We start from the raw sequence: 13,109 nt of genomic DNA, 5'->3' as shown, positions 1-13,109 counted from the left end.
AGTTCATCGGTGCTACAATGTAGAGGGAAGCAGGAAGCAATGGCTTTGGAGAAACTGGTGAGGTGTAGGCCAACTGTGAGCGGGGAAGTTGGAGAGAGAGCAGCATGTGTGTTTCATTTGTTGGGAATTTTATGAAGAACCATGTTGGATTTGCGCCTAATTCGGGATGGGAATGGTTAGGGTCGATCCATTTATCCACTAAAACTATCCATAAATTTGTCCTGACGAATTTTTAGGCTCATTCCAAAAATATAAATGGATCAAACGGATCAAATCATTAGAACCTAGATTTAAGGGGTTCAACCCAAAATGACTTCACACGTATAATTGTTTCAAAAATTTGTACAAAATTGCTTCTCTATATAATAATTCATTTCTACAAAATTCAACTAAATTTAACAAGTTTTGTTTAAAAATTTTGTGTCCGAGTTTTACACACATGTAACTAGAATTTTTTGGTCTTAGTAATGCATCGTGGGCCCCACATGTATAAAAGGGCTCAAAATTTACACAAAGTTACTTCTTTGTGCAATAAATTATCCCACTAAAATTCGATTGAATTCGATAAGTTTTTATAGTGTGAACGCGAGTTTAAATATTTTGGGTTCGAGTTTTACATACATGCAATAAGAGTTTTTTTTTTGTCTATTAGTAATGTAGCCGATCAATTTGGATATCGATAGATAACCTATTGATATAATGGACTCATGATGGATTGACCCTATTAAACCATAGATCAACGAACTCACTTAAAACGGTTTAGGTTAAATCCATATCCTAACCATTCCCATCCTGACGCCTAATGTTTGAATTAGTCAGATGAGATTTCTTGACATACTCCTATTTTAGTGAGACCTTTTGATATAACTAGGTGCTTGTGTTTGATGTTGGGTGTTCCCAACCCCTCTCCCTCGTGTTTCGCACGTACGCTTTTCAAACTGATAAACGGTAGATTTTTTTGCAAAAAGTTTATATACGTTAGTTGCTTAAAAAAATCATATTGATCCATTTTTGAAAAAAAATAGCGAATACTTAATTAATCACGTGCTAATGGACCGCTCCGTTTTTCGTGCGTACTATGCACGTTGGGAGCCGGCTGTAGCTAACACACCCATATGTGAACTCAGATTCTACATGTACGTACAATTGGCATGGACCTGCAGGGGACAATTTATTGTCTGAATCAATATCTCAAGAGTCTGAGATAGTGAGATGCAAGTATGAAGTATCTCGAGCTAAACCTCATCGAGAGAAATTCAAATTCTAAACAAATCTACCTACTATTTACTATACACCTGTGGCAAGCAAAAAGGGCATTGCATTAGGTCTGGATGATAGAAACTCTAATAGTAATTAAAGAATACGATAAATCACTACTACATCACCGATTTTTCCGGATGGGCTAGCCAATTTTTGCGTGCGGGTGGGCAGCCCGCGCACCCAGTCGTCTGGGAAAACCGCGATTTTCGCGTGCGGGTGGCGCCTGCACGCGAAAACCGATTTTCGCGTGTGGGCGCTTAAACAGAAAAAGGAAAAAAAAAAGAAAAAAGAAACCCTAACCCTAATCCGCCGCCGCCTAGCCGAGGCCCGCCGCCGTCGCCGTCGCGGTCGCCCGCCGCCACCGAACACATCTCACAAGAACACACATCACAATAACACATCTCACATCAACAAGAACACATCTCATATGAACAAATCACACAAAGAATCACAAATAACAAAGAGAGAAGGGGGAGAGATAGATCCGATTGCCGGTCGCCGACGCTCCGCCGGTCCCCCCCCTCCGCCGGATCTGCAAGGGAGGGGAGGAGAGCCGCGCGCCGCCGGCCGGATCCGCCGCCCCCTCCCCCGGATCTGCAAGGGGAAGGAGGGGAGGGGGCACGCGCTGCTGGATCCGCCGCCCCCAAGCCTCCACTCTGCCGGATCTGCATGGGGAGGGAGGGGAGGGGGCGCGCCGCCGCTGTCGCCCGCGGCGGCCGCCACCGCTGTCGCCCGCCGCGTGCCGCCGGATCTGCAAGGGGAAGGAGGGGAGGGGGCGGGCGCTGCCGGATCCGCCGCCCCCAAGCCCCCCCTCCGCTTGATCTGCGAGGGGAAGGAGGGGAGGGGGCGCGCCACCGCCGCTGTTGCCCGTGGCCACCGCCGCCGCTGTCGCCTGCCGCTGTCCTCTTTGCCCGCCGCCGTGCGCCGTGCACTGAGGGAGAGAAAGGAGAGGATAGGAGAGGAGAGTGGGAGGAAAGGAGAGGAGTGGAGAGAGGAGAGTGGGAGAGAGGGAGAGAGGGAGGTGGAGCGGCCGGGCAGAGAGAGGTGGTGGACCTTAAATGCGGTGGGCCGTGTGGTTGGCTTGCCCGCACGGGATATTGCTTTTCCCCGTGCGGGCGGTAGCTTGGAGCCTGTCCCCTATTTTTTCATGCGGTTTCACTTACGAACCGTATGGAAACAAAAGGGGAGGGCGTCCAGGAAAATATATTCTGTAGTAGTGAATGTATTGATCGGTGGATATCTTGATAGATCCAAATTATAACGGTGTGTATTGGTTGTTCATACAAATTAAATACGATTGTATAGAAATTAACAAAGTTAAATAGTTGTGTATGAAATCCAATTCATACAAAGAATTTTAATAAAAACCATTGTATAGAAAATACAACTGTATCTATTGAAATATACATTAAGAGATGTATATCAAGTTAAAGCATTTCGTCGAGATAAGTTACAGTTATCTTTATGAAATCAAAAGTTAAGAGCTGTACACCAAATCTAAATCTACTTTTGTCTAATCAAGTGTAAAACTGGGTGAGACAATCCGCTTGTTTTAACTAGATTCGAAAGCAATATAATGAAACTCAAATGGATCATTTTTCTCAGCCGTTCCCAAGAAGCATTGGGAGGGCCCAATTAGGATCGTGAGATCTCGTCGAGAAACCGAACCATGATCGGAGATGACGGCCGGGCCGGCTCCAGTGCCGGCCGTGGCGTCGCTTTCTACTGTACATGATGTATCCACAGCCATCCATCACTAGCGGGGGGATCACCGAAAGCAACGCCGATTGGGGCCTTTGGGCGATCCCCGGAGAGGCGCAGAGTCCTCCCCCGCCGTCTGTCACCGCTGTCTTGTCTGGCTAGCCGCGTCTAACCACCACTACTACACTTGCTCCTTCACACTAGCGAGCTGCTAACTCGTCAGTTCGATACTTCGATCAGTGCGGCATAATCTCTCTAAGCTCTCTGTCAATTCACCATGTGTAGGAGTACGTATGTATATGTTTCGTCAGGGGCTTACTAATAGCAGATCTGATTTTAACAATATTAGTCGGCAGGCCAACAAGGAGGACGACTCTGCCAGTCAGTAGCTAGATGATTCGAGCTGAATTGAGCTCTTTGTTAGGCGCGGTGTGTTCTGCTCTGCCTGGACATCGAGTGGCCACATCGATCGATCATACGCATCGCCAGTCACCTGTTCATCACCTCACCTAACAGTCATTAACCTTAGTGTGTCCTAGCTAGATGGATGGATTGCTTAAGCATCACTCGATCGAGATCGATCGATCGATCGAGCACGACGGATATATGTTGACAAGTACCCGGTGGAGCTATTTGACCTAACAAATTACACCGCAAGTACTACGATAAGCCATCGACCCAGAGCTAGTTAGCTAATAATCCGGTCTTGTGCTCGATCGTTTTTTCTCATAGAGAAGAATCCATGCATCTATCGACCGTTACACATCTATGTCCAACAGGGAAAAAAACGAGACTCGCGCTCCGATCCGTAAACGAAATTGGGACGGAGGGAGTAGCTAACGTAGCAGGAGATCATGCGAATGGTCTTGAACACGTTCGTACGTACGTAGAATTAAAGGCGACCGAGACATGTCGACAACCGGGCACGTGCCGTAGTGATTCGTGCTCCTCACACCGGCCGGGCTACTCCCAGAGCTACATGTGTTAATTGGCACCAAAATGGACCGAGCATACTCGAGCAGGCCAACGGATGAATGTCACTAGCTACCTAAACCGTATGTACTGTACCTATGCAAGACAAGAGAACCCTACCATAACTAGTTAGTACCTACTCGATCCGTCTCATAACAATTAAGTTTATTATTAATCATTTCCATTTATCCTAAAAAAGTTTATTTTTAATATATAATCATCGTATGGGAATTTGTGAAAGTATGGTATATACCGTGTGAGTAGAAAAGAAGAGGAATAACCGCACTGAGATTTGATGACACTACTACAGAATTGATTTTCATAAACGAGACCCCTAGAAGCTCCAGGTGAACCATAATGGTGTTCGCATGCAATAATCAATTTCCTAGTGTGAGCAGCAAACATCTTAAGAGGCATGCATGCCAAATAGCTTATTTTCATAAGCGGGCCATTGAGTTTGCGTAGTCAGATGTTTCTCTCTACCGTAGTGAGTATGCGGAAATGCTCCTCTCTCTCGTGCCATTATTTTTTTCCTCCGTTTCCTCTCCCTCTCTCACTTCTCCCCTCCTCCCCCGTCCAACCTCTCTCCCTCCCACACCCTCTCCTACTCCTACTCCTGTTAGGCCTAGCACTCCTCCCTCCTAGTACTCCCTTTCCCACTTCTACTCCTGGCAACGACGGCCTTGGACTGTTCAAATCCCTCCAGTAGCATCGATGGGAGGGACGGATCCGGTGGCCCTTCCCCCTCCTGTGAGGATCCGATGGCGACGGTGACGGGAAGGACAGATCGATCTGACGACCCTTCCCAATCTCGTGTAGCTCTCCCCGCCTCTCTGCCCCCCTTGCGCGCAGATCTGCCAATGGGAGGGACAGATCCAATGATTTCAAGCGATGACGGTGGAGGCTTCGACATGACAACGATGATGATAGTGGATTTGGGAGTGTCGACTTTGGCGTTCTAGGGTTTTTGGATTTTTTTTTTGGAATTCTTTTTTTCATCAAAATTATTTTTGCAGACATATGTCTTAAGCACCCGCTTGCGAAAATATAATTTTTGTAAGCGGTTGCGCTACCCGCATGAAAGAATATTGATTTTCGCAGCACCTATATGCAAGCGGGCCACCCAGACGCTTGCGTAAATCGATTTTGAACGTCTGTAAAAATTTATTATGTAGTAGTGTACGGTGGGGGTACATAGTTTTTTAGGTTTTGTATTGGTATGTATAGAACGAGTGAAAAATAAATTTATTTTAGGATGAAATGAGTAGTTACTTCGCCAAATATCAATTAGTCAATTACCATTGTCCAGTAGTACTAATGAGCTGCAACCACCAGACTAATCCCCTGCCGTGTCTAGGAGTACTCTACATGTAAGTTCGATGCTACTGAGTACTCCCTCTATACTAATATATAGCAACCTAAAATAACACATTCTGGAACTATAAATATAAATATAGTTTTATTAGTATGAATCAATGATGGATTAGATTGCTACATATTAGGACGGAGGGAATATCATCGTATTCCCAAGCGTTTTCAATCCGCGGGTTGGTCGACAGCAAGTACGAGTACGCGCGTACGTACGTCGTCGTCTGCATGCATGTTAGAACAGTGGAATTGAAGTTTCCACGCTGACAACAAAATGACAAGCTAGGCCTGGCCTGGGGTAGTCATTTTCCAATTTCCACAGGATCGATGCATCCATTGCCATTGCATGGGATCGAGGATGGCCTGCCATGGCAGCTGGCTAGCAGCACGTAGTAAGTACGTTATCCACACACGTATACGAGCAGCCCTGCAGCCGGGTCGTCCATGCCTACCGCCTCCATGGACGCATCTTGCATCAGGTGTGGGCCAAATACGTACGTTTTTGCAGGTGAATGCATAGCCGCACAGTGCGCACCGACGTTGGACCGGGGGACGCTGCTGCATCGAGCCCCGGATGGCGAACAAACAGTGGGCCGCAGGCAGCGTCGTGGCTCGCGCACGTCCGTGCGTGCGTGTGCGCACGCTGCGCGGCAGGCGCGCCGGGGACGGCCGTGCGCCTGACGCATGCAGGTACGTACACTGAGATCAGGCGTGGCCGCGTACCCGGCCGCGGCACGGGGGCCCCTCCCGGCCCGGCCGGGCAAGCCGATGTCGTCGTACTATTACGCTGTGGACAATGTCGTGCTCGCAATCTTACCCCGGAAACACGCACGCAAGCGGACGTCGTGCGCGCGGGCACGGCCCTGGCCGGCCCGGGGTAGGACGACGCAGCAAGGTAGGCGGGAGAAAACGACCCGCGCTTTCAAGGAGCGACGCGACGCGACAGCGCGGACGTGTGCGGGTGCAGGGTGGACAGCAAAACACGCAGCCTAGCTTAAGCCTGCCCAAATCGCTAGACGGACGGGGCCGGGTGCAGTTCTGCAGTGGAACCCACCGCCCCCGCGCCCCGCGGCCCCGGCTTGCACTACTGCTGTAATTAGCGACGACGTTAACCCGTCCGTAGAGCGAGCCGGACTGAGGAGAAAAAAGGTGTAACGCACGTTCAATTCGCCGACGTGTCCTGCGTTTTCTGATGTGGCCGCAATTACTATTCCAGGCAAGATGTTTCCAACGTCATCGATCGCGGCCATACGTACTACTCTACGTGCCAACAGGTACAGTACGTCTCGATACCTTCCAAGTTCCAGCGACCTCGCTGGCGCAGTGGCGCCGGCCGCACTGTCGCACCGAGCGCGACGTGCCCGACGCGAACAACCCACCCGACCGATGTTGCCATTACTTACCGGCCACCACGCTCCGGCTAGCGATCGAGAACTAGATAAGCTCGATCAACTGCCGTCGTCGCGCGCTTACGCGTGTGTAGCAAGCTAGAGCGGTCGATCGACGCAGGCGTGGTCGCGCGCGCGCGCGATCGATCGATGGAGACGGAGGGCGAGCGTTGCACGGGCGGGGAGGGGGCAGGTCGACGCGCGGGTCGTCGTTGATGTGAGCCGTGGTCCTTGACTCCGCGTGACGTCCCATGACCGCGACACGATCGGGCGCCGGGGCGACTATATCGTTCGCCCCAATTAATAATGGGGTCATGGACGGACACGCCGGCCCTGCTAGCTGCCGCACGCCGCCCTGTGCACTCCATCTCTCCACAGCCCATGCTTTGGCGGTTTCTCTTCTTCCCACTAACCTGACGCTTCTTCCTACCCTGCCAAATTCGATTCTCCAGCCACCCGCCATGTGCTATATGGACGGCGATGACAGACGCATGCAGATTACTTCAGTAGGCCAGTAGCTAGCTGCTGCCTTCACACATCAATGTCTTCAACAAAAATTACTGTAATTTTGAGAACAAATTACAGAATTGGAGGAGCACTGTATATATGCAACCGTGACGGGAAGGGTGTGCAATAATTTTCTGTGCAGATCAGATACGTTAGTTAAGAATGTTTGCCACGATAGCGTGACAGGCAGCGAGCATTCCAAAATGGAAAACCAAAGTGGTTGGTTCTACGTGACCATCTCGAAAGAAAGCCAAAAGCGTCGACGGAAACGAGAGGCGCAGGTTCAACCACGGCCCGCCCCACTTGCGTTGCCTCTTCCGGCCAACACACTGATCGAACCAATAGATGCGAACCCTCATGGCGTTATCCTGGGAAGTCCAACAACTAACAAGATGATCTCTCTCGACATTATGCAGATGCACTGCACAGGTCACGATTAAATTAAAACTTTTAGCTGAACCAATGGCTACTGAGAAGCAGATTTACATAACACGCAGGTTAAGACGTCAAGGGGACAGGTGACACTGTTGCTGAGCAGAATGATCTGAGCGCATAGCTCTCTACACGGCCACCGTACCGTTCATATGCCGGTACATTTAACTCGTACAGTACAGGGTAATGAACTGTACCGGCGTGTGAGGGCATTTTGGTCAGGTCATTGTCAGGGACAGCCTCGTAATTTTGCTGCCGGCCGGAGTTGTAGATATTTACCCGCTCGTGTTGTGTGATGCAGAGGAGCTGAGCGGGTGGAGCTAGCTCGATCTCGCCGCGCGCGCTCAGCTCGTCGACAAGGCAGCGTGCACCCACCAAGATAGCGGGATGATCCAGTGAGCGCGTGGAGGCGGTGTTTGATTCTAGATTGTTCTAGAACCGAACGAGCGAGCTTAGCTAGCTAGCTAGCTGCTGCTGCTTCGATCGATCGGTCGTTGCCTCATGCAGGAGTTCCAGTCCATCCCGGGGCTCGCCGGGCGGCTGTTCGGCGGCGCGGCGGCGGCTGACATCCGGCGCGCGCAGGCGCAGCAGGGCCCGGCGTCGCGGTGCGGCGGGATACCGTCGCCGGAGGCGGTGAAGTGCCCGCGGTGCGAGTCGACCAACACCAAGTTCTGCTACTACAACAACTACAACCTCTCGCAGCCGCGCCACTTCTGCAAGAGCTGCCGCCGGTACTGGACCAAGGGCGGCGTCCTCCGCAACGTCCCCGTCGGCGGCGGCTGCCGCAAGACCAAGCGTAGCGGCAGCTCGTCCGCTGCGTCCTCGGCCCCGTCGACGCCGACGGCGGCAACTGACAACGCCAAGAACCAGCGGCGCGCCTCGGCGTCGTCCCCACGATCCAGTAGCGGCGGTAGCGGCAACACGAGCCCCACGGCCGCCGCGGCGACGACCCCGACGACACCGGCCACGCCGTCGTCGAACACCATCGCCGTCATAAACCACGCGACGACGACGACGACGACGACGAACCCCTTCCCGACAGACGTGCCACCTCCGGCGCCGATTTTCGCCGACCAAGCGGCAGCGCTCGCGTCACTGTTCGCCCCTCCTCCGCCGCCGCCTCTCCCGGTGTTCAGCTTCGCAGCGCAGGCGAAGACCGAGGACGGGATTGCCTCCGTTCTACTCGCCGGACAGACGACGGCGCCCACTGCCGCCACCGTTGCCGACATGACGCCGTTCACGTCGCTGGACGCGGGGATCTTCGAGCTCGGCGACGTGCCGCCGGCGGCGTACTGGAACGCCGGGAGCTGCTGGACGGACGTCCCGGACCCGAATGTCTACCTACCCTAGCTCGGTGTAGTTACTCATCACGATCACCTTGATTAAGTCTTTGATTAAGCTGTGGTTAAAACGCTTCTTAAGGACGACCACTAGCTACCACTAGTATGTCTTTTACTACTACATTCATCTACTCTACTGTTCTCCCTGTAAGTTTTTTTCTTCTTTTCCTTGTCTTCTCTAGCTGCACTTCTGCTGCTGCAAAGGTACGTGTAACTGTCCAAGAAAGCTAACATTTGTGTATCTACTGCACGCGTGAAAAAAAAAATCTGAATTGGATCGATCATTGTTGCAACATCGCCATTGAATCGTATGCATGTCTAATAATTTTCACTGCTACTACTAAATCTGAGTGTTGGAATGGTCAAAGGTAGAGCTACTAAATGTCATCTGATGATTAATGGGGGCTAGTCAGCTAGCACGTACCATACCAGTTGGTTTGTTAAATTTGGCTAGGTGCTCAGCGCAGCCGGCCCGTGCCTTTCGCTCTCCGGGGAGTTTGTGTTGATGGAGATGTCACTGCTCGCTAGCTGGCTTAGCAGCTTACGTACACTGCTCTCTCTGTGATGAACCGGTCCACACTACCACTGCGTGCATTTGACGATCCACCAAGCGTCCAGGCCTAAGCATGGGCAAAACGCGGCTCGCTTTGTCAGTTTAGCAGTATCTACGTGGAGATTAGAAATGGTAAACGTACTACGTGAACTACTACTACACCACATAGTCGTTGCAGGGATGACTCCGGGTAGAATTTGGAGACAGTGGTGGTAATATTGTGTCACGGTATTAACTCCGGGATTACGACACGCCAGCAGGTCGCATCTACCGATTACTGTCACGCTGGGGTCATAATGTCCAATTGGATTGCCGATCAAGTCATGGCACTGCACATTGTCACCGGCCTACGAAGTTGACAGGGATCTGAAACCAGCAGAGTGATGGCACTCCGATATTATTTTCTTGCCGGATGATTCTGCAAGCACTTATGATTATCAGATCAGATCAGATCAGTTTTAGGTTTTTTTCTTCTTTTCGAGTGACCTGGATGTACTCGTAGCTAATACTACGAAGTACTAGTGCTCCAGATCATATCGAATTATAGGTTCATCGATCAAGAACAGTTGGACCCTACTACCAAGGGCCCAGCTCTTTGTCATTCTTTCACTCTCCGTCGCTGCATGCCTTATCTCGCTACAGGCCCTACAGTATCATTGGTTGCATGATCATAGATGAACCAATTTGTCAGATACCTGTCTATTTAGTTGCTTCTCCAGTGTTCTCAAGGATGATTAATAAAAAGAAAGTTGCAGCTCTAGCTGGTGATCAATTCACGCAAGGCCAGTTCGAACGCAGAAACAACTTGAGAGCAGAACAATTCTAACACGTACAGGACAAAAAGGACAAACCGGTCATGGAGCTAGCATAATGGCATGGGCGCATGCGTGCATGCCCTGCGACGCTAGCTTCAGCGTCTCTAATGGCAGGGCAAGCAGCGTGATGCGAGAAGCGAGCGAACACGCAAGAGTACAAGTACGGCAGCGTAACGAATTGGCCCCAAGGGTGGTTAACGATTGACTAATGCTAATCTCCCCCTACTTGCAGCAATGATTAGCACTATAATTAAACATTTTGATCAGGACAAGGGGTCTCATTGATCTGTTAGTTACGGCTTAGCCCTATCATGCATTGATGCAATGATGCATATGAGCCAGAACGAACAGCAGATCGACCAAGATAAAACTTTATTACAGTACTACTGCTCCAGTACGTATTGTTCTTTTAAGAGTAAGGGGTGTTTAGATTCAGAGGTGTAAATTTTTGGCGTGTCACATCGGATATTATACATGGTGTCGTATGTGGTGTTCGTGCACTAATAAAAAAATAATTACAGAATCCGTTAGTAAACTGTGAGACAAATTTATTAAGCCTAATTAATTCGTTATTAGTAAATATTTACTGTAGCACCACATTGTTAAATCATGTAGCAATTAGGTTTAAAAGATTTATCTCGTAAATTAATCGCAATCTATGTAATTAGTTATTTTTTAATTTATATTTAATATTTTATATAGGTGTCTAAATATTAAATGTGGTAGGGTGTAAAATAAAAAACTGCCGTTAGTACGCATCTCGCAGAGGCGAACTGTTGATGCTGCACAGGGCCCACCCGGAGAGGCACAGGAGATGCGTCTGAACAAGCTAGGAAGACAAGGAGGAGCAGTGGATTAACTGTGCAATCAGACTGTGCACCATGGCCTACCCGGTTGACGTCCTTGTCGGCGCCGGTAGCCGACGACGTCGTCAGCCGGAGAGGATGTGATTTCGAGTTACAACTTACATGTGACTAACAGTTTAACTTGAAACCTTAGCCTAATTACTACAGTAGAAAAAAAAGGGACAATTCACCAATACTCCGAAATCTAAAAAATCTGACGACACTGCTCCTCTTCCCAGCTCGCCGGACTTAGCTAGAGTACACCGGGTGTAGGACTGGGCCGACTCCGGCGACCATCCAACCAGGAAAAAAAAAACACATACCGAGTATATACCTGATCGAGATGTGATGTTAATTGGTTTGCCCGTACGTACGAGATGATGAATATGAGGCCCGGTGTTCTTTCGGAAGAAAGAGAAAGAAAGTGGACCGGTTCCGTGTACTATCCCGAAGAGAAGAAGTACAGATTTTTCTTAAAACGAGGCCGAGTTTAGTTTCAAATTTTTTCTTTAAACTTTTAATTTTTTCATCACATCAAAATTTTTCTACACATATAAACTTCTAACTTTTCCGTCACATCGTTTCAATTTCAATCAAATTTTCAATTTTGGTATGGACTAAGAGCAATTTTACGGTTCTTGAGGAGATACCATGAAGTACTATTTTTTCTATTTTAAATTTGGTACCTCATGGTACCTTCTCAAGTACCGTAGAATTGCTCATGGACTAAACACACCCCGAGTACGAGCAGTAGCTCTGTCAGTGTCCCTTGTGTTGTGATGAAGGCACTCTGGTCACATGCTAGGAGCAGAGGAATAGGAATTTTCCTGTGTACTCCTACCACCGGAAACAATGCTGCAGTGCAGTGCAGAAACGGTAGTATTCCCGGGAGGAATTTTTATCATGGCCATGCACCGACTGTCACAGGAGCTGTGGTGGCACCAGCACCAGTCGTCACATTCACTCCGACGCAGCGCGAGCAGTGCGATTGATGGCACAGCACATAATACACTCCGTACTGTACTGGTACTGGTAGTGCCTCTGTTGCTGCTATTTACTGCGGTCCAAGGTGATGGCAGGGGAAGAGCTGGACAGGACGGCGCAGCGCCAGTCGCCACTGGTAGTTGCTCTGTAGCTGGCAGGCTGGCACAGTTCAGAAGTTACTCGTACCACCATGATCCATGAATGGCTGGATGCCATGCTTTCTCAAGAGGCAGTAACAGCGCACGAGTACTGTAATTGCGACATGAGAGTGAGTTCATCTGTGTGCAATCAGCTGGGCCCGAATAATAATTCGTCTGTTCATGTGTCAGTGGTTCTCTCTCGGCACTGTTTAACGACGCCGAACTGAGGAGGATCAGTTGTTTTTATCGGCGACGATGGCAACGTATCACTTACTGTCAGGAACACTGTGGATGGCGTGCATTTATACGAAATGGGCTTGACAGAATTATGCGGAGGCAAATGAACCCACATGTGAGTGTCCCGTTTGGCAGCTGCTTCTTGGGCCATTTGGGCTAATGCAAGCTCCTAGACACCAGAAGAGGCCATTGACAGATTGTGGTAGCTCTGCACTAGCAATGGGTTTGGGAAGGTCTCCAATCTGAAGGAATAAAAACCAAATGTTTCGTCAGCAAATTCGCATTTGACCTGAATTTTTCCTCTCAATATGGCAGCAAATGAAACTGCATTCATATTTAGCAAGTGATATATGCTGAGCTGCCCTGGGCACAGCTCAGGTGGTGCAGTGCAGCCAGATAATCATGCCATTAATGCATTTCCAAACATATGAGCCAATGACAGTCAATATGTTAAATGTTGAATGTTTCATATCCATGGTAGCTTTCACTGTGATATTGACTGGCAATCTGGCATGCACAAACAGCTTTTGTTCCAGCTTGAATGGATACTGATGTTGCTGGCTAAGC

At 49.5% G+C, this 13,109-nt stretch overlaps 1 protein-coding gene across 1 annotated transcript; it reads left to right on the top strand.

The window, feature by feature from the left end:
• Window positions 1-7,942: 7,942 nt before the first annotated feature.
• On the top strand, window positions 7,943-9,247 carry LOC4330589 (dof zinc finger protein 4-like). Its single transcript, NM_001401962.1, has one exon. The coding sequence runs from the start codon at window positions 8,130-8,132 to the stop codon at window positions 8,976-8,978; it is 849 nt and encodes a 282-aa protein (NP_001388891.1). The 5' UTR covers window positions 7,943-8,129; the 3' UTR covers window positions 8,979-9,247.
• Window positions 9,248-13,109: the final 3,862 nt, after the last annotated feature.

Source organism: Oryza sativa, chromosome 2 (assembly GCF_034140825.1).
Source record: "Oryza sativa Japonica Group chromosome 2, ASM3414082v1".
NCBI lineage: Eukaryota > Viridiplantae > Streptophyta > Magnoliopsida > Poales > Poaceae > Oryza > Oryza sativa.
This window is presented reverse-complemented; position numbering and strand designations above follow the sequence as displayed.